Below are 21,464 nucleotides of genomic sequence, written 5' to 3' on the forward strand. Positions count from 1 at the left end.
AAATTTGCAGAGAGTTGGAATATCACACATTTAATGTGTTCTGTGTGGTGATCCATTGCTGCTTGCCACAGCTGTCAGGTTCAAGAAGCTCATAGCGATTAAAAAATGGGATGACGTTTACGACGGTCTGCTTTAATGATAAACTACGAGGTTAAAGTGAACATTTCGAGATTAAAGCCAAAATCTCCACTTTAATCACAAAATAGCCCTTTTCACCGTGTCCTTATTTTTTTTCTTCTCCGTGGCTCAAATACGCTGCTGTACATTATGTTGCTGTTATGAAGTTGCAAAAAAAAAAAAACGTCACAGAAGACGATATCAACAACATTTATTTCTATAGCACATTTTCATACAAAATGTAGCTCAAAGTGCTTTACATAATGAAGAATAGAAACATGAAAGACAAAATAAGAAAATAAAATAAGTCAACATTAATTAACATAGAATAAGAGTAAGGTAAGATGGCCAGGGTGGACAGAAAAAACAAAAAAAAACTCCAGACAGCTGGAGAAAAAAAAATCTGTAGGGATTCCAGACCAAGAGACCGCCCAGTCCCCTCTGTGAGACTTTTAAAATGTATCGTGTCATTATGATCGGGAATATGCGACGCTTGAATATAAAAGCACCACAAATGCATCTGTATGTCGGCATTTTGCTTCACCACATCCAACCATTCATCAAACATAGAAGCGCGCACGTCGATCACCGTAGGACCTGCATAGCGGCTTTCTGTCACATGTAGATAGTAAACAGAGACTCTGACGTCACGTCCCGACTTTTAGCACACTGCGCCCCCCGACTTTTTGCTGGTACTGCAACTCACGCACTCGTCGCGTTGATTTCTGATGACCTGCTCTGAGGAACGTGTGAAATGAACGCTGGGAACGCGTGGCTGCCATTATGCATACGTGTATGCGTTCTGAGCCTGAAGTATAAACGAGCCCTTATAAGTCTCAATCGTGCACCGCAGGAAGCCAATGAAGCAATTGAGAACGACCGTACCTTTGTAGCGGTGCCACATAAGTGCTGTTGTTTATTGTGTTTGCACCCTGTCGCGTCTCGTCACATCACAGCGTTTAAACTAGTATGTGTTTCTTTAAATGTTGTCCCCGTAATAAGAAACGGGGAAGGTCGATGCGGGGAGGCAGCGACCCCTGGAAACATCAGAGCCAGAGTTTTCCACTACATCCGGCTCATTATTATTTAAACAGAAAGGAGGGAAAGGAGGGGGAGAAGGAGATTCTACTAATCGCTACTAATCATCAATTCTGCTTTCATCCACATTGCGTCAGTTTTCCAGTTTGTTTCTCACTCTGCCGGATTATCGCAACGGATTCATCTCCAGAAACCCCGGGGTTGGATATTATTTTCCACCATTGCCAAGGAATCATGGTGAGCTTGTTCCAGTATTTCATTTAAGAGAATCAAACACAAACATTTTGGGACAGTTATCAGTAATTTGGACAGTTATTTACCCGGACTCATTTCACGTTCATTATCATCCAAGTCATGGGTGCCCACACTTTTTTGGCTTGTGAGCTACTTTTAAAATGACCAGGTCGAAATGATCTACTTACATTAAAAATGCTACATATATGTATACAGTGGGTATGGAAAGTATTCAGACCCTCTTCAATTTTTCACTCTTTGTTATGTTGCAGCCATTTGCTAAAAGCATTTAAATTAATTTTTTCCCTCATTCATGTACACATAGCACCCCATATTGACAGACAAAAAAAAGAATTTTTGAAATTGTTGCAGATTTATTAAAAAAGAAAAACTGAAATATCACCTGGTCCTAAGTATTCAGACCCTTTGCTCAGTATTTAGTAGAAGCCCCCTTTTGAGCTCATACAGCCAGGAGTCTTCTTGGGAAAGATGCAACAAGTTTTTCACACCTGGATTTGGGGATCCTCTGCCATTCGTCCTTGCAGATCCTCTCCAGTTCTGTCAGGTTGGATGGTAAACGTTGGTGGACAGCCATTTTTAGGTCTCTCCAGAGATGCTCAACTGGGTTTAAGTCAGGGCTCTGGCTGGGCCATTCAAGAACAGTCACAGAGTTGTTGTGAAGCCACTCCTTCGTTAATTTAGCTGTGTGCTTAGGGTCATTGTCTTGTTGGAAGGGAAACCTTCGGCCCAGTCTGAGGTCCTTAGCACTCTAGAGAAGGTTTTTGTCCAGGATATCCCTGTACTTGGCCGCATTCATCTTTCCCTCGATTGCAACCAGTCGTCCTGTCCCTGCAGCTGAAAAAACACCCCCACAGCATGATGCTGCCACCGCCATGCTTCAATGTGGGGACTGTATTGGACAAGTGATGAGCAGCGCCTGGCTGTCTCCACACATACCGCTTAGAATTAAGGCCAAAAAGTTCTATCTTGAAGTTTGCTAAAAGACACCTGAAGGACTCTGAGATGGTGAGAAATAAGATTCTCTGGTCTGATGAGACCAAGATAGAACTTTTTGACCTTAATTCTAAGCAGTATGTGTGAATAACGAAGGAGTGGCTTCACAACAACTCTGTGACTGTTCTTGAATGGCCCAGCCAGAGCCCTGACTTAAACCCAATTGAGCATCTCTGGAGAGACCTAAAAATGGCTGTCCACCAACGTTTACCATCCAACCTGAAAGAACTGGAGAGGATTTGCAAGGAGGAATGGCAGAGGATCCAGGTGTGAAAAACTTCTTTCCCAAGAAGACTCCTGGCTGTATGAGCTCAAAAGGGGGCTTCTACTAAATACTGAGCAAAGGGTCTGAATACTTAGGACCAGGTGATATTTCAGTTGTTCTTTTTTAATAAATCTGCAACAATTTCAAAAATTCTTTTTTTTGTCTGTCAATATGGGGTGCTGTGTGTACATTAATGAGGAAAAAAATAAATGATTTTAGCAAATGGCTGCAATATAACAAAGAGTGAAAAATTGAAGGGGGTCTGAATACTTTCCGCACTCCACTGTATATATAGTATATATATATATATATATATATATATATATATATACATATACATACACACACATACACTGTCAGAGACGGCTGGGGAGGCAACCCAGCTGAGATGCCTAGGAGGACCGGAGGAGGGCTTGCGCCTTCCCCAGACCACGTGGGGGCGACTGCCCTGGTACCTTTGGAGGCCACGGGTACAGAGCTTTGAAGCTCCACCCTATAGGGGCCCATGGTCACTGCCAGGGGGCGCCCCAATGCCTAGAGAGCCCTGAACCTCAGCACTTCCGCCACACCCGGAAGTGCATGGGGATAAAGAGGATCGGGGACACCCGGAGTGCTTCCGGGTACACAGCCGGTGCTTCCGCCACACTGGGGAGTGTCGGCGGAGGCTCATCAGGAAGCACCTGGAGCTCGTCCAGGTATGTTTAAAAGGGGCCGCCTCCCTCCATTCGATGGCTGGAGTCGGGTAGAAGAAGGACGAAGTCTTGGAGAAGAGGAGTGGAGGCGGCCAGAAGAGAAAGGCATTGTGTTGTGGCCAGGACTTAAGGGGTGATTGGTGCTGCAGCACTTGGTTTGTACACTTATAATTGTATATAAGATTGTAAATAAACGTGTGTGGTGCTAAAACATCATGTCTACCTGTCTGTGTCTGGGCTGTACTCCACTATATATATATATAGTCGTGGATGCCAGGAGCGATGACCCGGCCGGGATGCCTTGGAAGACCGGAAGTGGGCGTGCGCCATCTGGGACCACGTGGGGGCTGCCTTCCTGGTTGCTTTGGGGCCACGGGTACAGGGCATGGAAGCTCCACCCTGTAGGGGCCCATGGTCACCGCCAGGAGGCGCCCCAATGCCTTGGGGACCTGTTGCCCCAGCACTTCCGCCACACCAAAAAGTGCTGGGGGGATGACTTTGGGAGACACCTGGGGAGCTGCCGAGAGGACAGCCGGCACTTCCGCCACGCTGGGGCGTGGCCAAGGGAGGAATGCCGGGAACACCTGGTGCTCATCCGGGAACTGTATAAAAGGGGCCGTCTCCATTCATTCAGGGCTGGAGTCGGGAGGAGGAAGGACGAAGCACAGAGGAGGTGTGGAGGTGGCCCAAAGAAAGGCATTTGTGGCCAGGACTTTGTATTGGGGTATTGTGCACTGAACTGGGTCTTAGTGACCATTGGTTGGGGTCTTGGTGACCAGTTTATTGTCTGTAAATAGTCTAAATAAACATGTGGTGGTTGAAAAACAACATGTCCGCCTGTCTGTGTCCGGGTTGGCTCCACAATACATATAATTCAATACATTTATGGTCACTACAGTATTTGGATTTAATAATCTTCATGTGGGAAAAGGCTGACTCGCATAAATAAGTAGAGCCGAATAATGCAGTCAAGGAGGTGGCACATGTCCTCATGTTTGGGTACTTTTCCTCTACAGAACTGTCCAAGTGACTCACCCTGAACGATGCTTCGGCGTGTCTGCCTTTGCTTTTGAATTCAGCAGAGTGAAAAATGACGGCTGTCTGATTAACTGCGATTTTAATTCCCTCTCCTTTCTCTTTCTCAGATGGCTTTTCAGAAGGAAGTCAGTTTCGTAGTTTTTATGAACAGTTCGAAAGTGACTTTCCACATTTTCCTTCTTTGAAACAGCAATGATAGATTGACAGATCAGACAAACGCACTTCGATTGTAACATTATGAGAAAAAAAACCTTCTTCCAATTCCACATCCAGCCCATAACCAACAATTTTTTTTTTAATCCCTTCTTTAGTCGATATAAATTGGAAGGCTAACTAGATCACTTAGATAGCCGGAGTTTTGCAGTAGCTCGCGCATTTGATCGTGCGTGCGGGATGACCAGTGTGTTAGAAGACCTCAGAGATCTCAGACTGGCAGCCCTGTATGTCAATCAAATGGCAAATGCCATAGGGAGGATATATGATAGACTAACGTCTAAAAAACTATTTTTGAATGCATCGTGATCTACCTGCACTACCTTTCCAATCTACCGGTCGATCGCGATCAACGTTATGGGCACCCCGATCTAATTTATAATTCGTTGCTATTATTTGTGTTGTGTGTTTGTTATTCGTATGCAGGAACAAGGAAGGATTTATTATTGTATATACATTGCTTTATATATACTGTATATTTATTACGCTGGGGATTTGTAATACTGTGTTTGTCATTTTGCTGCATTCAATATATTCCTGCACCTGATTTACATTTGAATATTGTGTTGCTTGTGTTTAACCGTCGATCGGGGAAACTATCATTTGTTAGTGGTACGGCTTGGTACATTGTTTCCTCATTAATTTATCCAGGCCACGGGTCCTGGTAGTGTGGGTAAGGGGTTGGCCATTACACCTTCACGTGCAGGTGCGTCCCGCACCAGTTGCTCCACCAACTCCCCGCAGCTGCGTGAGCACGCCCACAGAGAATGAGCCGGCCAATGGATTATCTGTTAAAACTGCCATTCTTTCTGAACCGCGGACTCGCTATACCACAGTCTTAGAAATTCTGGATTGTGTATGTCACCGTGCTTCAAGATATACCACACAAACGACACATCTTGACAGTATATACAGCATTCATTTCGAGATATCTTAAAACAGGCAGGAAGTCCCATTGGAAGAATAAGAATTACATTTTCAAAATCTTAAATTAACTTCCTGTTCATTTCGAGATATCTCAAATCCATTTCGAGAGATCACAAAATCACTTCCTGTAAAAATTCTTATGTCTTGAAGCACGGTGATATACACAATCCGACGTCACAGTCGGGACAATAGCAACGCGATTCCTTGCAGTTTTTCTTTCCAGACTGTTCAGCTTTTGAACAGCACACTGCACATGTACGATTGACACGAGCTTCGCTGTTGGATTCATCAGAGTCCGTTTCGATTTCACTGTGCGTTTCAAGTTTTACTGCCTGAAGACAGATTCACTTCGCCATCTCTGCTCGTCTCACTGTCAAGAGCGGGCAACACCTGAGCTGCTGAAAAACATTTCTTACAAGATGCCATTATGAGGCTAGGAGAAGGCGTGACCGTACTGTTGCCTGGGTAACACTCGGGCCTGTCGCTTACACAAGACACGCCTACACCGTTTCCCGAGCAACGCTCGGCACTAAAGCTGCTGTCACTTTTACAGCCCGAGTAATCCTCGGGTCGAATGCCTACGCGAGACGTGTCTATACAGTTGCACGAGTGACGCTCGGGACCAACATTTTTAGCAGTTTTTACCGCCCAAGTGATGTTCGGGTCTAACGCTAAGGAAATTAAAATGCGTCTCTGCTCCACTTGAGATATCTTAGAATGTATTTCAAGATATCTCAAATACACTTTGAGATATCTTTAAAAAGACATGAAATTATTTCAAGATGTCCCAATAACGTATCCACAATGCAATTTAAATACATTTCAAGATATCTCTGATCACTTCCTGGTCATTTCAAGATATCTCAGATACATTTCAAGCTCTCTTATATTAAACAGGAAGTCCCACTGAAATAATTTTACAGGAAGTGCTTTTGAAATATCTGGAAATGCATTTAAGATTTAAGATATTTAAAAATTAATTTGACATATCTTGAAATGCACATGAGCTATCTCAAAATTAATTGCAGATATCTTAAAATGTAAAAGAAAATAATCTGTAGATATCACATTTCGAGATATCTCTAAATGTTCATTCGGTTTGCCATAGATTCGCTTATATGTGGACCACCACTTTTCTATAGGAGACAATCCTCGGCTGGCTGTGCCACACTCATTTTAAGATGCCTCAAATACATTTCGAGATCTCTTAAAAACAGACAGGAAGTGCCACTGGAAGAATAAGAATTTTGTAAAGGAAGTGATTTTACGATATCTTAAAGTGTACTTGAGATGCCTTGAGATACACTTGTTGCAATGCTACTAATAGTTAGAACTGCATCTCCCAGCAGTCCTTGCAGGGGCTGTTGGGGTCAAAGGTGGCAAGAAGGGTCTAAAAGGAAGGAGGGCAGGTGTCAAATAGAGAAAAAGTTTTGTTTGTTTTGGTGCGTTGTGTGTTGCATTTATCTGTTGGACTGCCTGCCGTTAATTCTGTCATATATCATCGTTGTGTCCTGGATTGTATTCGTTTGTTGGGTCTGGATCGTCCGTCTACCTGTGCACTGAGGACTGCGTTTGGATTCATTGGCTTTCCCAGAAGAGTGGAGCGCTCCTGAACCATCCATCCGTCGTCATTCAGTAGCTACCGGTAGGACTGTGTTTTCCATTCCCCTTCTACATACAGATCGCTGGACTCAATCTCGTTACTTCTCATTTCCTCCGGTTTGGTTCTTTCATGGACTTTGCTGTGTGTTTATTGTGTTTACAGTGGTGTGAAAAACTATTTGCCCCCTTCCTGATTTCTTATTCTTTTGCATGTTTGTCACACAAAATGTTTCTGATCATCAAACACATTTAACCATTAGTCAAATATAACACAAGTAAACACAAAATGCAGTTTTTAAATGATGGTTTTATTATTTAGGAGAAAAAAATCCAAACCTACATGGCCCTGTGTGAAAAGTAATTGCCCCCTGAACCTAATAACTGGTTGGGCCACCCTTAGCAGCAATAACTGCAATCAAGCGTTTGCGATAACTTGCAATGAGTCTTTTACAGCGCTCTGGAGGAATTTTGGCCCACTCATCTTTGCAGAATTGTTGTAATTCAGCTTTATTTGAGGGTTTTCTAGCATGAACCGCCTTTTTAATGTCATGCCATAGCATCTCAATTGGATTCAGGTCAGGACTTTGACTAGGCCACTCCAAAGTCTTCATTTTGTTTTTCTTCAGCCATTCAGAGGTGGATTTGCTGGTGTGTTTTGGGTCATTGTCCTGTTGCAGCACCCAAGATCGCTTCAGCTTGAGTTGACGAACAGATGGCCGGACATTCTTCAGGATTTTTTGGTAGACAGTAGAATTCATGGTTCCATCTATCACAGCAAGCCTTCCAGGTCCTGAAGCAGCAAAACAACCCCAGACCATCACACTACCACCACCATATTTTACTGTTGGTATGATGTTCTTTTTCTGAAATGCTGTGTTCCTTTTACGCCAGATGTAACAGGACATTTGCCTTCCAAAAGTTCAACTTTTGTCTCATCAGTCCACAAGGTATTTTCCCAAAAGTCTTGGCAATCATTGAGATGTTTCTTAGCAAAATTGAGACGAGCCCTAATGTTCTTTTGCTTAACAGTGGTTTGCATCTTGGAAATCTGCCATGCAGGCCGTTTTGCCCAGTCTCTTTCTTATGGTGGAGTCGTGAACACTGACCTTAATTGAGGCAAGTGAGGCCTGCAGTTCTTTAGACGTTGTCCTGGGGTCTTTTGTGACTTCTCGGATGAGTCGTCTCTGCGCTCTTGGGGTAATTTTGGTCGGCCGGCCACTCCTGGGAAGGTTCACCACTGTTCCATGTTTTTGCCATTTGTGGATAATGGCTCTCACTGTGGTTCGCTGGAGTCCCAAAGCTTTAGAAATGGCTTTATAACCTTTACCAGACTGATAGATCTCAATTACTTCTGTTCTCATTTGTTCCTGAATTTCTTTGGATCTTGGCATGATGTCTAGCTTTTGAGGTGCTTTTGGTCGACTTCTCTGTGTCAGGCAGCTCCTATTTAAGTGATTTCTTGATTGAAACAGGTGTGGCAGTAATCAGGCCTGGGGGTGGCTACGGAAATTGAACTCAGGTGTGATACACCACAGTTAGGTTATTTTTGAACAAGGGGCAATTACTTTTCACACAGGGCCATGTAGGTTTGGATTTTTTTCTCCCTAAATAATAAAAACCATCATTTAAAAACTGCATTTTGTGTTTACTTGTGTTATATTTGACTAATGGTTAAATGTGTTTGATGATCAGAAACATTTTGTGTGACAAACATGCAAAAGAATAAGAAATCAGGAAGGGGGCAAATAGTTTTTCACACCACTGTATATGTTAAATGTAATATCGCCGACGGGTTCAGGGGTGGTATTATTGTTTCATTTAGTTCATTTTCATTTCATTATATTCTTTATCGGTTAATGTTCCCAGCGTGATTTATTTGGTCTCTGTGGTGTGTGTGTCGTTCCAAGGCTGGGGTTGTCCCTGTTAATCCATCACTAAAGTAAATAAATCACCGTCACACTGACGGTGTGAATCTTAGTGGCTCCTGACCGCTACACACTCTTCTAAGATATCTCAAGTGGAGCAGAGACTCTTTTTAAGATATCATGAAATGAATCTGAGATATCTAAAAATGTGTTTTAGATATCTCAAACATTACTAGATTTCAAGATTTCTTATAAAAGCTTTTTAAGATTTCTTATTTATACTTCAAGACTACGGGGCTCCGCCCTCTGCTCGCTTCACTCGCCCACCCCCGGGTTTGGTTAACCGGATATGCAATTTAAAGAGATGGGAATTGTTACATACTCTTTCGATTCTATGTTGCATCACTTCATCATAAATATACTCGTACACCTGATTTGTGGTTTCTTTCGAAATTAAATTTGTCAGGACCCCAGATTCTCATAGCGAATGGTCCATTATTGTGTAAATCTACATTTTGAGCATTGAATGATGCGAATGCGAACAGATTATTGTAGACTCGGATATTTTGCCTGCAGTGTTTGTGGATTTCGCTTTCACCAAACAACAAATCTTTTAATTCTCACGGCTAGGCCTCTTCATTGGGAAGCAACACTACTCTTCCCTGATGGCAACACGAATTTGATGATCTACAAGTCGCCGACTTAAAGTTTAAAGCCTTACAATATCTATTTAACTCTGTCATATCACTTGTGTCCATATACTGAATTCAATCTCTTTTTGCTGTTCTGTTATTTCACAGAGTAATAATTAACGTTTAATTGTGCTAATTCGATCTTTACTTTCTTTTTTTGTTACTTTCAAATTGTCCTACTTTAATATTCTTTAACTTGCTCTGTATGTGTATCGTGCCAACGTTTCTGATCCTCTTCATGAAGTCTTTTATTTCTGACTCCGATTGGACCTACGAGGTTTTCAATTCTACGGGCTGATTATTACTTTCCTTATTTTCAGAATTTGCACATACATTATTATTGTTCCTGCGGTGGGCTGGCGCCCTGCCCGGGGTTTGTTTCCTGCCTTGTGCCCTGTGTTGGTTGGGATTGGCTCCAGCAGACCCCCATGACCCTGTAGTTCGGATATAGCGGGTTGGACGATGGATGGATTATTATTGCTCTTTATTTTGCATTCTTTTTTGTTGCCTTCTTTTCTCTCCAACGCTTTTGGGTCTCTTTTCGACGCTCTTTCTTCTTCGTTTTTACGTCGTTGACGTGCCAACTAGAACGTATAAAATTTTTAAGAGCTGGAAGCGCATGAAGTGTGTCTGCCAAAAGGGTTCCCACAACTGAGAGGTTAGATGTCCATGATCTTGTTTTAGATTGGTTGTTCTCACGGGATGTCAAAGTGTCTTTCCGAGAAGGTCACATCTCAACCCAAGATTTTTTTATATAATAGTGAGATATCCTAAAATAACTTCCCATTCATTTTAAGATGTCTCAATTTCATGTTGAGATATCTGAAATACAATTTGAGATATCATAAAATAGACAGGAAGTGATTTTACGATATCTTGAAGTGCATTTGAGAGATCTTGAAATGCACAAGAAGTTATTTTGAGACACAGTATCTGAAAATGTAATCGAGATACCTTGAAATACATTCCAAGAGATCTCAAGTGGAGCAGAAACACATTTTATGATATCATGAAATGAGTCCACTCCACCATTAAGCAACTGTGTGGCCTTGTGACGAGAAGCACAAAGCATTCTGGGTGAATAACTGATTCCTTTGCTCAGGTTTTGGAACCTACCAAGATACCCATGGCCAAGTAACTGAGCTGTCATCATTACCTAGAAAAGCACTGGAAGTGGTTGACCGCTTTTCATATTCTGGCAGCCAACTGTTCAAAAGGGCAATCATTGAAGAGGAAGCTCGGCACGTTCTTCATGAAAAAAAGAACACGATCTGGTCGTGAAGAAAGCTGACATCGAGGAGCAAATCCAGCGATTGGTCTAACCCTTTGCCATCATTAAATTACATCCACAGCTCTGTTCATCTCTTAAAGGATTGGGCCCATTGGGTGGCCATGAGATATAAAGCAAGAAGAAAAACAGAAAGGAATCACCAACGTCCTTAATGTGCGCTGCATGCGCCCAAGGTGGCTCCTACATTTCAGGTGTCAACGCATTTCCTATCTTTTAGTACCCCAAATCCACGATGCCCTTTTCACTGTTGAACAATCTCCTAGGTTCAGTGGATGCAGAGGGCAACAGGCCTACTTCCTATAAAGACCCTTTTATGGGGATGTCAACCTGACCCACTGGTTGTTTCCCAGGGCTTAAGGAAATCAATTTGTCCAAAGCAGGAGCAACTCCATTAAGGAAAAGTGTGGTGGGCTCTTGGAAAGAAGGATATTACAGGCAGTGGAGGAAGGTGGTATCCGTTAAAGAGGGAAGCCAGCAGTTCTCCATGGAGCCTTGAAAAGGATTCATTTCCATTACCCCAGTGGCCAACAATGTCTGCCAAAATCTATTTAAATCTGCAGCATGTATGCCAAGAGGCTCCTCAGAGACTCCTCAGCTCAGCGTAGGAAAGAGCCAGGAGCGGTTTGGCTAGATAAACACTTATGGCGAGCAGGAAACAAAAGCAATTGAGCCGTCAGAGATTCACAGTAATTGTGCTGTGAATGGTCGATGGAGAAACGTGTCCAGATTTATATTCTTTGATGCCACCCTACGATTCAGTCAGAAAGTGTTATGAACCCACTTCATTCAGTCCTCGTGAGGTTCATCCATTTCAATTTGTTCAGGAGGTGACCCTGAATGGGACCCTCAGCCAGGTAAGAGTTGACAAACATCCCAAGCTGAACATGCTAGAGGGATTCTGAAGAAAACCTACAGCCATTTCCAGACACTTCAGACCGTTCACACAAAAACTTAAGAAGGTTCTGGATTACTGTGTCAACAGAAAAGAGCAGAAGTCCCAAACATTTGTTTTTTTTACAAAAAGTGAAGAAATCGGATATTGGAAGATCCTTAAAGAAAGAAACTCACATAAGGGGTTGAGAACGTTCCGGTTAAAAACGTGAGATCTTTCTAGAGATCTTTCAATGTCATCATGTGATGGACTGAAACGGAAACATCTGCGTAGAAGGACGCAAACTGGGCAGGGGATAGTCGGACTAAAAAGGATGAGGCCGCAGTCGATGTGGTGGTTGAACTTCCAAACTTTACACCTTGGATGAAGTGAGCGGACCCACAAGACACAGGGTGCTCATCCTGCATCATCGAGGTCTCTCACAAGTAGACAGGTGTTACCAGATGTGCAGAAATGCAAACAAACAGGCTGTCATGGACTAGGGATCCCCAAGAATTCCAAAAGCACTTCCAAAAATTCCAAAAAAGAAAGCACTTCCAGCCATACCACATGCGCGTCACAAGAGGTAGTCCACATGAAGCTACTCGTGTTCAGTACTTAGAACAGGGGTGTCCAACTCTGGTCCTGGAGGGCCGCAGTGGCTGCAGGTTTTTGTTCTAACCCTTGACCTAATCATTGACCAGTTTTTACTGCTAATTAACTCCTTTTCCCTTCATTTCAATAGCTCTGTCTTCAGGCCTCTGAGTTGATTCTTTTCTTCATTAAATGGCAGCCAAACAGAAATGAGACGTGAAACGAGATGAGAGATGACCAGCTAAATTGGAGCTTCCAACTCCAACCAATTTCACTCCAACTAGTTTCTTAATGAGAAGCCGATTGTTGTTGTAAATTAAATTCGTTCTTTCATTCAATGGCTTTTTATTTCTCATTCTGCCATTCGGCAGACTTTTCCAAAAACTATTGATTTTCTGTTTTTTCTAAGAACGCCGTCATAAATGTTTTGATGACCTGAGCAGATAAACCCTACCGGGACCTTCACCTCTCTTTATTTTCAGATACTGTGATGAGCTGTTCATGCGGTGGAGTGTTTTGTGTCTCATTATTGTTTGGCTGCTAATTACGGAAAAACAAACAACTAAGGGGTCTACGTCAAGTTCATTAAAATAGCGGCAAAAACTGGGCACTAATTAAGAAGATGGTTAGAATGAAAACCTGACGCCACTGCAGCCCACCAGAAGCAGAGTTGGACACCCCTGATCTAGGAAGACCTCTGGTCTGGATCAAAGTGCAGCAACGGACACACCGTGTAGTAAATATGGTGCTGTCCTTCAGATGAGACATAAAGCCAAGGTCCTGACTCTCTGTGGTCACTAAAGATCCATGGGCATCTTTAGAAAAGAGTGGGGTTTATCCCAATACCACAGCCTGGTCATTCTGGCCCCCGAATCATCCCGTGCCCCTTATTGCCTAACAATCTCTCACCACTTCACCACCTAATAGCTAATACGTGGTGAGTGTACTGGTTAAAAAATGGCTCATCCAGGTCTTTGTTACACATTAGTGGTGGTTGAAGTGGTTTCCTTCTGTCTAAGCACTTTGACAAGTAAGAAAAACACTATATAAATGTAATTATTATTATTATCATTGTTAAAAATGCCCATTAGAGGGGGAAATCCCATTAAAACCCCAAATAGACACAAAAAGAACTGTAGAATGTTTATAGAAATGAAGGGGTTTGTTTCCACGGACTGCCCTGGAGGAACAAAAGAAAGCTCTGTGGAGCACAAACGGCAAAATAGAATTGCCTGTAACGCAAAGGAAATCCAAAGCAGACAAGACACAGCACAGCTATTTAGAGGCAAAGGCAAAAAACAAAGCAAAATGGTCAAAATCCAGAAAATTCACAAAACAACACCGAGCACAAGGACTCACCAACTCCAGAGCGCACTCTTTTGTCTTGGTAGAGTCCTTTATTACTCTGCTTTCTCCTTTTGTATTCTTTAATGTGTAGCCTTTATCAGAATGCCTCAAATCCCGCAGACTTACCGCTGTTTATAAGGCACTAGCTGTCCCCCGTGGCTCCGCCCACGTAGTATTGAAACAGGAAAACTTTATTGCTTTTATTTTTTTTTTAAGTTATATTGATTTTTAGTTTGTATTGAGAAGAATTTCTATTAATGGCTTTCGTATCCGAGGGTCTCTTGATAAACAATATTTTTGGTTTTGTTATCGGGGTGAGATGGGTGGGAGCGTCCCTCTGACGAAGATGATGCAAAACTTGAATTTAGTCAAGATAGTAATGCAGGACAACCAAGTAATATCCACACAGCACCGACAAACCAGCGACGGCACTCCAACCTTTGGCCTGATCTTCCCCTGAACAATCACAAACTGCTAGTCCTTTATGTCAGGGATGGAAAGGGGGCTCCGGGAAGGGGCCGGACCGCATACATTATAGGAATTCAAGGGGCCCTTTATCACTGTGTTCCGACCAAGGATTGGGGTTACCATTATCAGCTGGTATATCCTGAGTCCTACGTGCCCCACTAACTACAATACTACCATGACAGCCCGATTGGTGGTCACCTTGGACGCACAAAAACACTCTTTAAGATCCCGGAGGGGGCACGGTGGCTGACGATACGCAAAGATGCCTGGTCCGGTGTCGAGACTTGTACCACCTGTCAGCAATACAAAACCTTACCTGGCCTCCCCTCTGGACAGCTTCAACCAGTGTCCATCACCACTCCAGGGCAGTGTCCAGGCATGGACTTAATGGGAACCTTTCCAATTAGCTAGGATCGGAAGACATACCTGATGGTGGGTGTGGACTATTTCACTAGGTGGGTGGAGCTAGTGAAATGACACCCGACTAAAGAGAAGGCAATGGGTGGTGGGCCCACCAGATTCCGACTTTATTCTTTTGGCGTACTGCACTTTCTAGAATGTTCACCACTCGTTCAAAGCTCGTTCATGGCATTGCTCTTGAAAGCGTTTGCCACTTTTCAGCAACTTTTCACAAGTGACGATGACTTTTGCACAGAGCTGTACAAGCACAGGGACAGCGCGTTAACCCTTTACAGACGGTGTGTGGGCTTGGCTTTGATCCTAGAACTCTGGAGTGAAGAGGCAGGAGAAATGACCACCCTGCCACCCACCGGCCACCAGGCGCCTCTAAAAATACGCAAAGGGAGGTGGGGGTATTGCTGTCACTCCATGACACTTGGTAACTTTTACATTTCAGGTTCATAAAACACTAGCAGGAGTACCCGGCGTTGCCCAGGAATCTATAACCAGTGGATTTCCCAAATGAAAGAAACAGAACATAGAAATAAATGAAACATTTTTCCGATTCACATTTTATTGTAAGTTCCTCCACTCTAGATTCTGTCTGCTGTGGCGTTTCAGACGCCCTTGAAATAGACTTTCTTCTGGCATCTGAAGTAGACCTTCCAATTCCGAGTCTTTTTTTCGTTGGTATGGCTATATTAGCGAAAAGCAGGACAAGTATAATGTCTTACGTGGTATTAGGTACGGAATAAGCACCGCAGTGAGATGAATTTACCTTATTTACAATACGTCAGAAAGTGAACAAATAGCAGCAGTCAGTCAGAAAGAGCAACATTGAAATCGTACTGTGAGTCGGAAAGCGAGCAAATAGCACCACAAATACGGAAAGCCAGTGAGAAAGAGTAGCACTGAAACTGTACTGGAAAAAATGGCAGGGAGGGGTGCTCTGTTTGTAAGGAGCGTCTGTGTTGAAGTGAGCTGGTATCTAATGGACGTTGGTGATGGTAACTACAGAGAGAAGTGACAAACAACCGCTGCTGCGTATGGGGAAAATGGTGGGGGAAGGATGCTGTCTTTTTAAGGTGAGTCTCTGTTCAAACGTGCTGCCATATAACGGACGTTGGCGAATGAAATACAGCACTATCAGTGTGTGTGGGAGTGTGACGTACAGAAACACGGGTGTGTCAGCCGGTCACGCTTACTGGGTCATTCACATTTTACATCCATACGGCAGTCCCCCTTCACCTGATCAAAACTGTCGGCCTTGTCATACTTGGACACTTCCGCCATCTCTTGGCAATTTAAAGAAACATGGGTAAAGAGCAACGCACAGGGACCAATGGTGCCGCTAGATGGCGCCACTGCAAACATCTGTTGCAACGTGTGGCCATCTTGTCAATGATAAGTATGGGGACGTGTGCCGAACGTTGTGTCGGTGAAAAGGTGCCCTGCCCTTCACGACAAACATTATTCCGAACCAAACATACCCCATGACCTCCTCCTGGTCACAAAGGAGCCCCATCCCCAGTTTGGTGGCGATCGGACGCCCGGTGCAGATTTGTATGGTGGACAAACAAACACACATACACAGACACACACACATACACACACACATACATATACACACACACACACACATACAGACACACACACACACATACATACATACAACATACATACATACATACAGACACACACACACACACACACACACATACATACACACACACACACATACACACACACACACATACAACATACAGACACACACACACACACATACACATACACACACAGACACACACACACACACACACACACATACACACACACACACACACATACATACATACAGACACACACACACACAACACACATACAGACACACACACACACACACACACACAACATACATACAGACACACACACACACAGACACACACACAACACACACACACACATACATACAGACACACACACACACACACACACACACACATACAGTACATACATACAGACACACACATACACACACACACACATACATACAGACATACATACATACATACATACATTGACTCTGCTTTATATATTAGATGGTATGAAGAATTCCTACCTTGTCAGAGTAGTGCTCTGTGGGCAGTGGTGGGTAGTCACATTGCTCTATTTTGTGGCACAGAGAGAGAAGGTTCATCTTGTCACCGTAGAATGGACTCTGGAGGGCTGCCATCTGCAGGAACACAAACCAAAAGAGCAGATTACACCACAGAGTTAAACCAAACAATGGCGGGCATCTGGCAGGTTAGCGGGCATCTGACAGGCATTACCAAGTTGCTGAAGTCAGTAACATTAACCACCTTGTGGAGTGTCTGTCAGAATCTTCCATTAATTACCTACATGAAATACAAATGTATCATGGCTTAAGGATGGCAAGACGATGCAGTGGGTAGTACAGCCTCCTCACTTATCTTCCATGCCCCTTCATTCCCCGAGTGGAGTTGGCAAATCCTTCAATGGAAGCGACCTCTGAAAAGGATTGATGGCTTTATGTTGAGACATTAACATCATCTAAGCCAGTGTTTCTCAACCTTTCTAACATGACCCACCAAGGTTGTGACCTACTTTTTCCCATGTAAGGGTCTTCGTGGCCCACCATAATTCACTACCATTATAAACAATAGCAGCTCAGAACCCACCGGCGACAGCCCGTGACCCAAAAGTGGGTAGCAACCAAACTACTGAGAAACACTGATCTAAGCAACACACAGAGGATATTAAAAAGGCAAAGAAATATATGATGTTATCATAATAAACTGCAAGGGATGTAATGCTTAGACCTCAGTGCCCGTGAAAAAGTAGTTGCCCCCTTCCTCATTTCCAGATGTGGACAAATTTATTGGTCCTCTTACAGCTCATTGAAAAAGTACGGCATGTCTCTTGATAAGTGATGACATGAGAAGCAATTGTCCCCTGTATACCGGCAGGCCTTTGAGATGTCATGGAGTAAAGCGAAGCAAGTATGAAAAATACTGTTTAGTCTACAAAGATCTAAAATGGCCTGCACACATTTGTTGGGACCGCTTGAAAAGATCCTAAATAATCCGATTTGAATGATTTTTTTTCAGACAATCTGTTTACTTGAATTCGTATCACACACACGTCTCCAATCGTGCACTCAGTCATTCAGACGAGTGAAATGGAGAAAAGTCGTCATGCTGCTGTTTGGTGTCACCATGGGTCCCACACCAGAGAGAGCAAAGGAGAGATTTGTCTGAGGAGATCACAAAGGAAATGATAGATAAGCATGTGAAAGGCAAAGGTGCGAAGACCCTCCATGCAGCCTGATGTTCCTATGAGTTTCAAATATTATTAAGAAGTTGAAGGTCCATGGGATGTGGCCGCAAGAGGGAAATCAACCCCAGAATTGGCAGCAGTATAGTGAGAAAGGCAGACAAAAAGCCAAGGACAACATCCAAAGAGGTACAAGCTGGACTCCAAAGCCAAGGCCCATCAGTGTCTGATCACACCATCCATTGCGTTTGGAGTGACAGTGGGCTCAATGGAAGAAGACCCAGGAGGACTCCACATTAAAAAAAACAGACTGAAGTTTGCTCAAATGCATATTGACAAGCCACAGTGCTTCTAGGAGAATCGCCTTTGGACAAATGAGGAGCACACTGGAGCTTTTAGACAAGTCACATCAGCTCTGTGTCCACAGATTAAACAATGGAGATTTCAAAGAAAAGAACAGCAGACGTACTGTGGGACATGAAGGAGGCTCAGTGATGTTTTGGGGCTGCTTTGCTGTGTCTGGCATGGGGGGCCTCGAGTCTGTGCAGGGAACAACTAAATCACAAATAAAAAGATCTCTCTATCTATTATATAGTGCCTTTCATATCCATCCATTCATCTATCTATCTATCAATCTATTTATCTATCTATGATATAGAGCTTTCCTATCTATCTATCTATCTATCTTATAGTGCCTTTTATATTTATCTATCATATAGTGCCTTTCCTATCTATGTGTTTTATAGTGCCTTTCATATCTATCTATCTATCTATCTATCATATAGTGCCTTTCCTTCTATCTATCTATCTATCTATCTATCTATCTATCTATCTATCATATAGTGCCTTTCACATCTTTCTGTCTGTTACACTGTGACTTTCATTTCTGTCTGTCTGACTGACTCTCATTCAAGTCAGAATGTTTCAGTTCTCCTCCCGTACGTACAGACGTGCAACTGTTTGAGTGTAAAGTCCATCCTGCTGCCCTGTACCTGTCAGTATACGGTAGAATTCGGCCCCCCATGACGCTCTACTAGTTCACCAAATAAATGGCTGGGTTTGTTTCAGAGTCAACAGTGAGTGCCAAAGCAGCTTCAGTCTTGGATGGTTGGCACACTGGCACACTCACTCATTCACTCACTCGCTCTCAAGGCTGCATCGTCAGAAATGTTTATCCTAAAGAGATCCACAAAGAGGGAACTGCAGCACCAGGATGTGCCAGCTGTATGCCACTTCATCTCCCGCTAATTACGACGGGACGTCAAACGCACGCACGCACACACACACACACACACACACGTGCGTGCGCGTGCAGAGAGATGTGTGTGTGTGTGTGTGCGCCACTCTTCTGACAATGTCAGGAGAACCCCAAGGCCCCAGGCGTCTCTTCGCACCGTCTCTCGCTGTCTCTGCCACCAAAATGCTTAATTTACATACCGAGGAATCAATAGTGCTAATGGGGATTGTCTTCAAAAGGCGATTTGTGCGGCGTGCCGGCGCCGCTCAGTAAGCGAGACGCGTGTCATCGCAGCGTGCGGCCCACACAGAGCCCCAGCTGCTTATTAATCCATAATGCGATTCAAGTGCTTCTTGTCACTCTTGCTTACTATCACATGGAGCAGCAAATAATGGAATAATCCGTCGTCCTAATGAGTCGCCATTGGATAATTGTGAATATTATGTCCTCTTTCTGTGTCCCCCCCGCTCGTGCTCCCCTTTCAAAGCCTCTCCTTAACGAACAACAACAACCGCATGTTTTTTTTCCCCGTGTATTCAAAATGTGGCAGGAAGTTGACGCTCCTGTTCTATTTTTTTTCTTTTTTTTAATAAGGGAATGTTTGATAATTGTTTTGACCTTTCACCCAGCGATGTGGCTTTTGCTCATTAGCATGGACGGCAAGTGCCAGCCGAAGGCTGCTTCTGTCATGTCGGCCTGACAGTTGCTGCCACCTCATCAGTGCGTGAAAAGAAGAAATCTCTGTATCTGTGGCACACCAGGAAAAAAAAAAAATAAATAAAAATAATAATAATTCAGACTAGATCAGTCGGCACGGGGGAAGGTGCAGCCTGTTTAACTTTACAAAAGAATCTCGCTGTCTCTTTGGGTCAGTTGTGACCCGACGTCTGTCTGTCCAATTAGAGGAGACACACTCGGGTGTAAGGCAGCACGGTGGCACAGTGGTTAGCACTTGATGGCACAGCAGTCCTGGGTTAAAACCTCTGCTTGGCCATTCTGGGTGCCATTTACGTGTTCTCCACAGGGCTTCTTCCCCCATTTTACTCGCAGATAAAACACAGAATCTTAGAAACACAACACTAGGACGCTTCAGGACTCTTTTATACAGAGTAGTGGAACCCAGGAATGAACTACCGAGACATGGAGTTGAAGCAGAAACCTTGACTACCTTTAAGAAGAAACTGGAGGACATATTGGGACAGCTTAGCTATTAGCTACTGTGATGGAAACGGGCAAACACAAAGACACCAGCACAGTCCTGGGTTCAAATAATGGATGATAATACTTCTCAAAAGTAACAAGCAGACGTTTCTCTGTACAATCACTTCTCCTTTCCCACCTGCCAGTCGAGTGTTGCCCTCCTTCCTTCCAGCTCCGACTTGCCTCGTGTGGTCGCTTTTATTGTGGACCCAGTGCCAAGGCCGCATGTCCGTTGGAAGTACTTCAGGTTCGTACGGAAGTCCAATATACTGAAAGAGAGCATTTCCCTGCAGCGCCCCTTTAGCAGCACCAACGGACACCAGCAGGGCTGTGCTGCCGGACTACAACTCCCAGCATTCCCTTCTGGTTCCCGAATGGCTGCCATCCAGCACCTGAGGAGAATAAACATCCCTTGAAGACAGTCCTTCTCTTGTTTTCTCCTGTCCAGAGAAGGTACTGGAACCATGGCCGGTTGGGATGCCTGTTCATTTGCCCAGGGCCCACCGTCTGGGTAAGAAATCTTCTTCTCTGTCCATTGTGGCGGACGGCTGGGGGCTTACGCCTCCTCCAGACCACGAGGGGGCGACCGCCTTGGTTGTACTGGGGGCCACAGGTGCAGAGCTTGGAAGGGGCACTTGCCCCTGGACCTCAGCACTTCCGCCACACCAGGCTGGGGAGAAGAAGACTGGGGACACCCGGAGGGCTTCCGGGTGTGCAGCTGGCACTTGCGCCACACAGGGGAGTGTCGGGGAGCAGCTGGAGCCCATCCGGGCTGCTATAAAGGGGGCCGCCTCCCTTCATTCGGAGTCATGAGTCGGGTGGAAGCGGACTGGAGTCTGGAGAGAGAGGAGTGGAGGCGGCCAGAAGGAAGGCACTGGAGAGTGAGGCCTGGACTTTTGGGGGATCGGTGCTGGAGGCACTGGGTTGTGCACTAAACCATTTGTAAATAATTGTAAATAAATGTGTGTGTTGGGTGGCAAAACGATGTCCGTCTGTCTGTGTCTGGGTCACACCATTCATCCACTCGTGAAGTCTCTGTTGGGTCTGGCACCTTCCTCTCTCTTGG

At 44.2% G+C, this 21,464-nt stretch overlaps 1 protein-coding gene across 2 annotated transcripts in view; it reads right to left on the bottom strand.

Annotated features, from left to right (window-relative positions):
- The window catches only part of LOC120535112 (serine/threonine-protein kinase Nek6-like), a 416,838-nt gene that overhangs the window by 10,648 nt on the left and 384,726 nt on the right, over positions 1–21,464 (bottom strand). For both annotated transcript variants that reach the window (XM_039762699.1, XM_039762700.1), the window contains exon 9: positions 16,787–16,900. In XM_039762699.1, the coding sequence (XP_039618633.1) occupies positions 16,787–16,900 (114 nt within the window). The remainder of the gene's footprint in view (positions 1–16,786; positions 16,901–21,464) is intronic.

This window comes from Polypterus senegalus, chromosome 9, assembly GCF_016835505.1.
Source record: "Polypterus senegalus isolate Bchr_013 chromosome 9, ASM1683550v1, whole genome shotgun sequence".
Lineage (NCBI taxonomy): Eukaryota > Metazoa > Chordata > Cladistia > Polypteriformes > Polypteridae > Polypterus > Polypterus senegalus.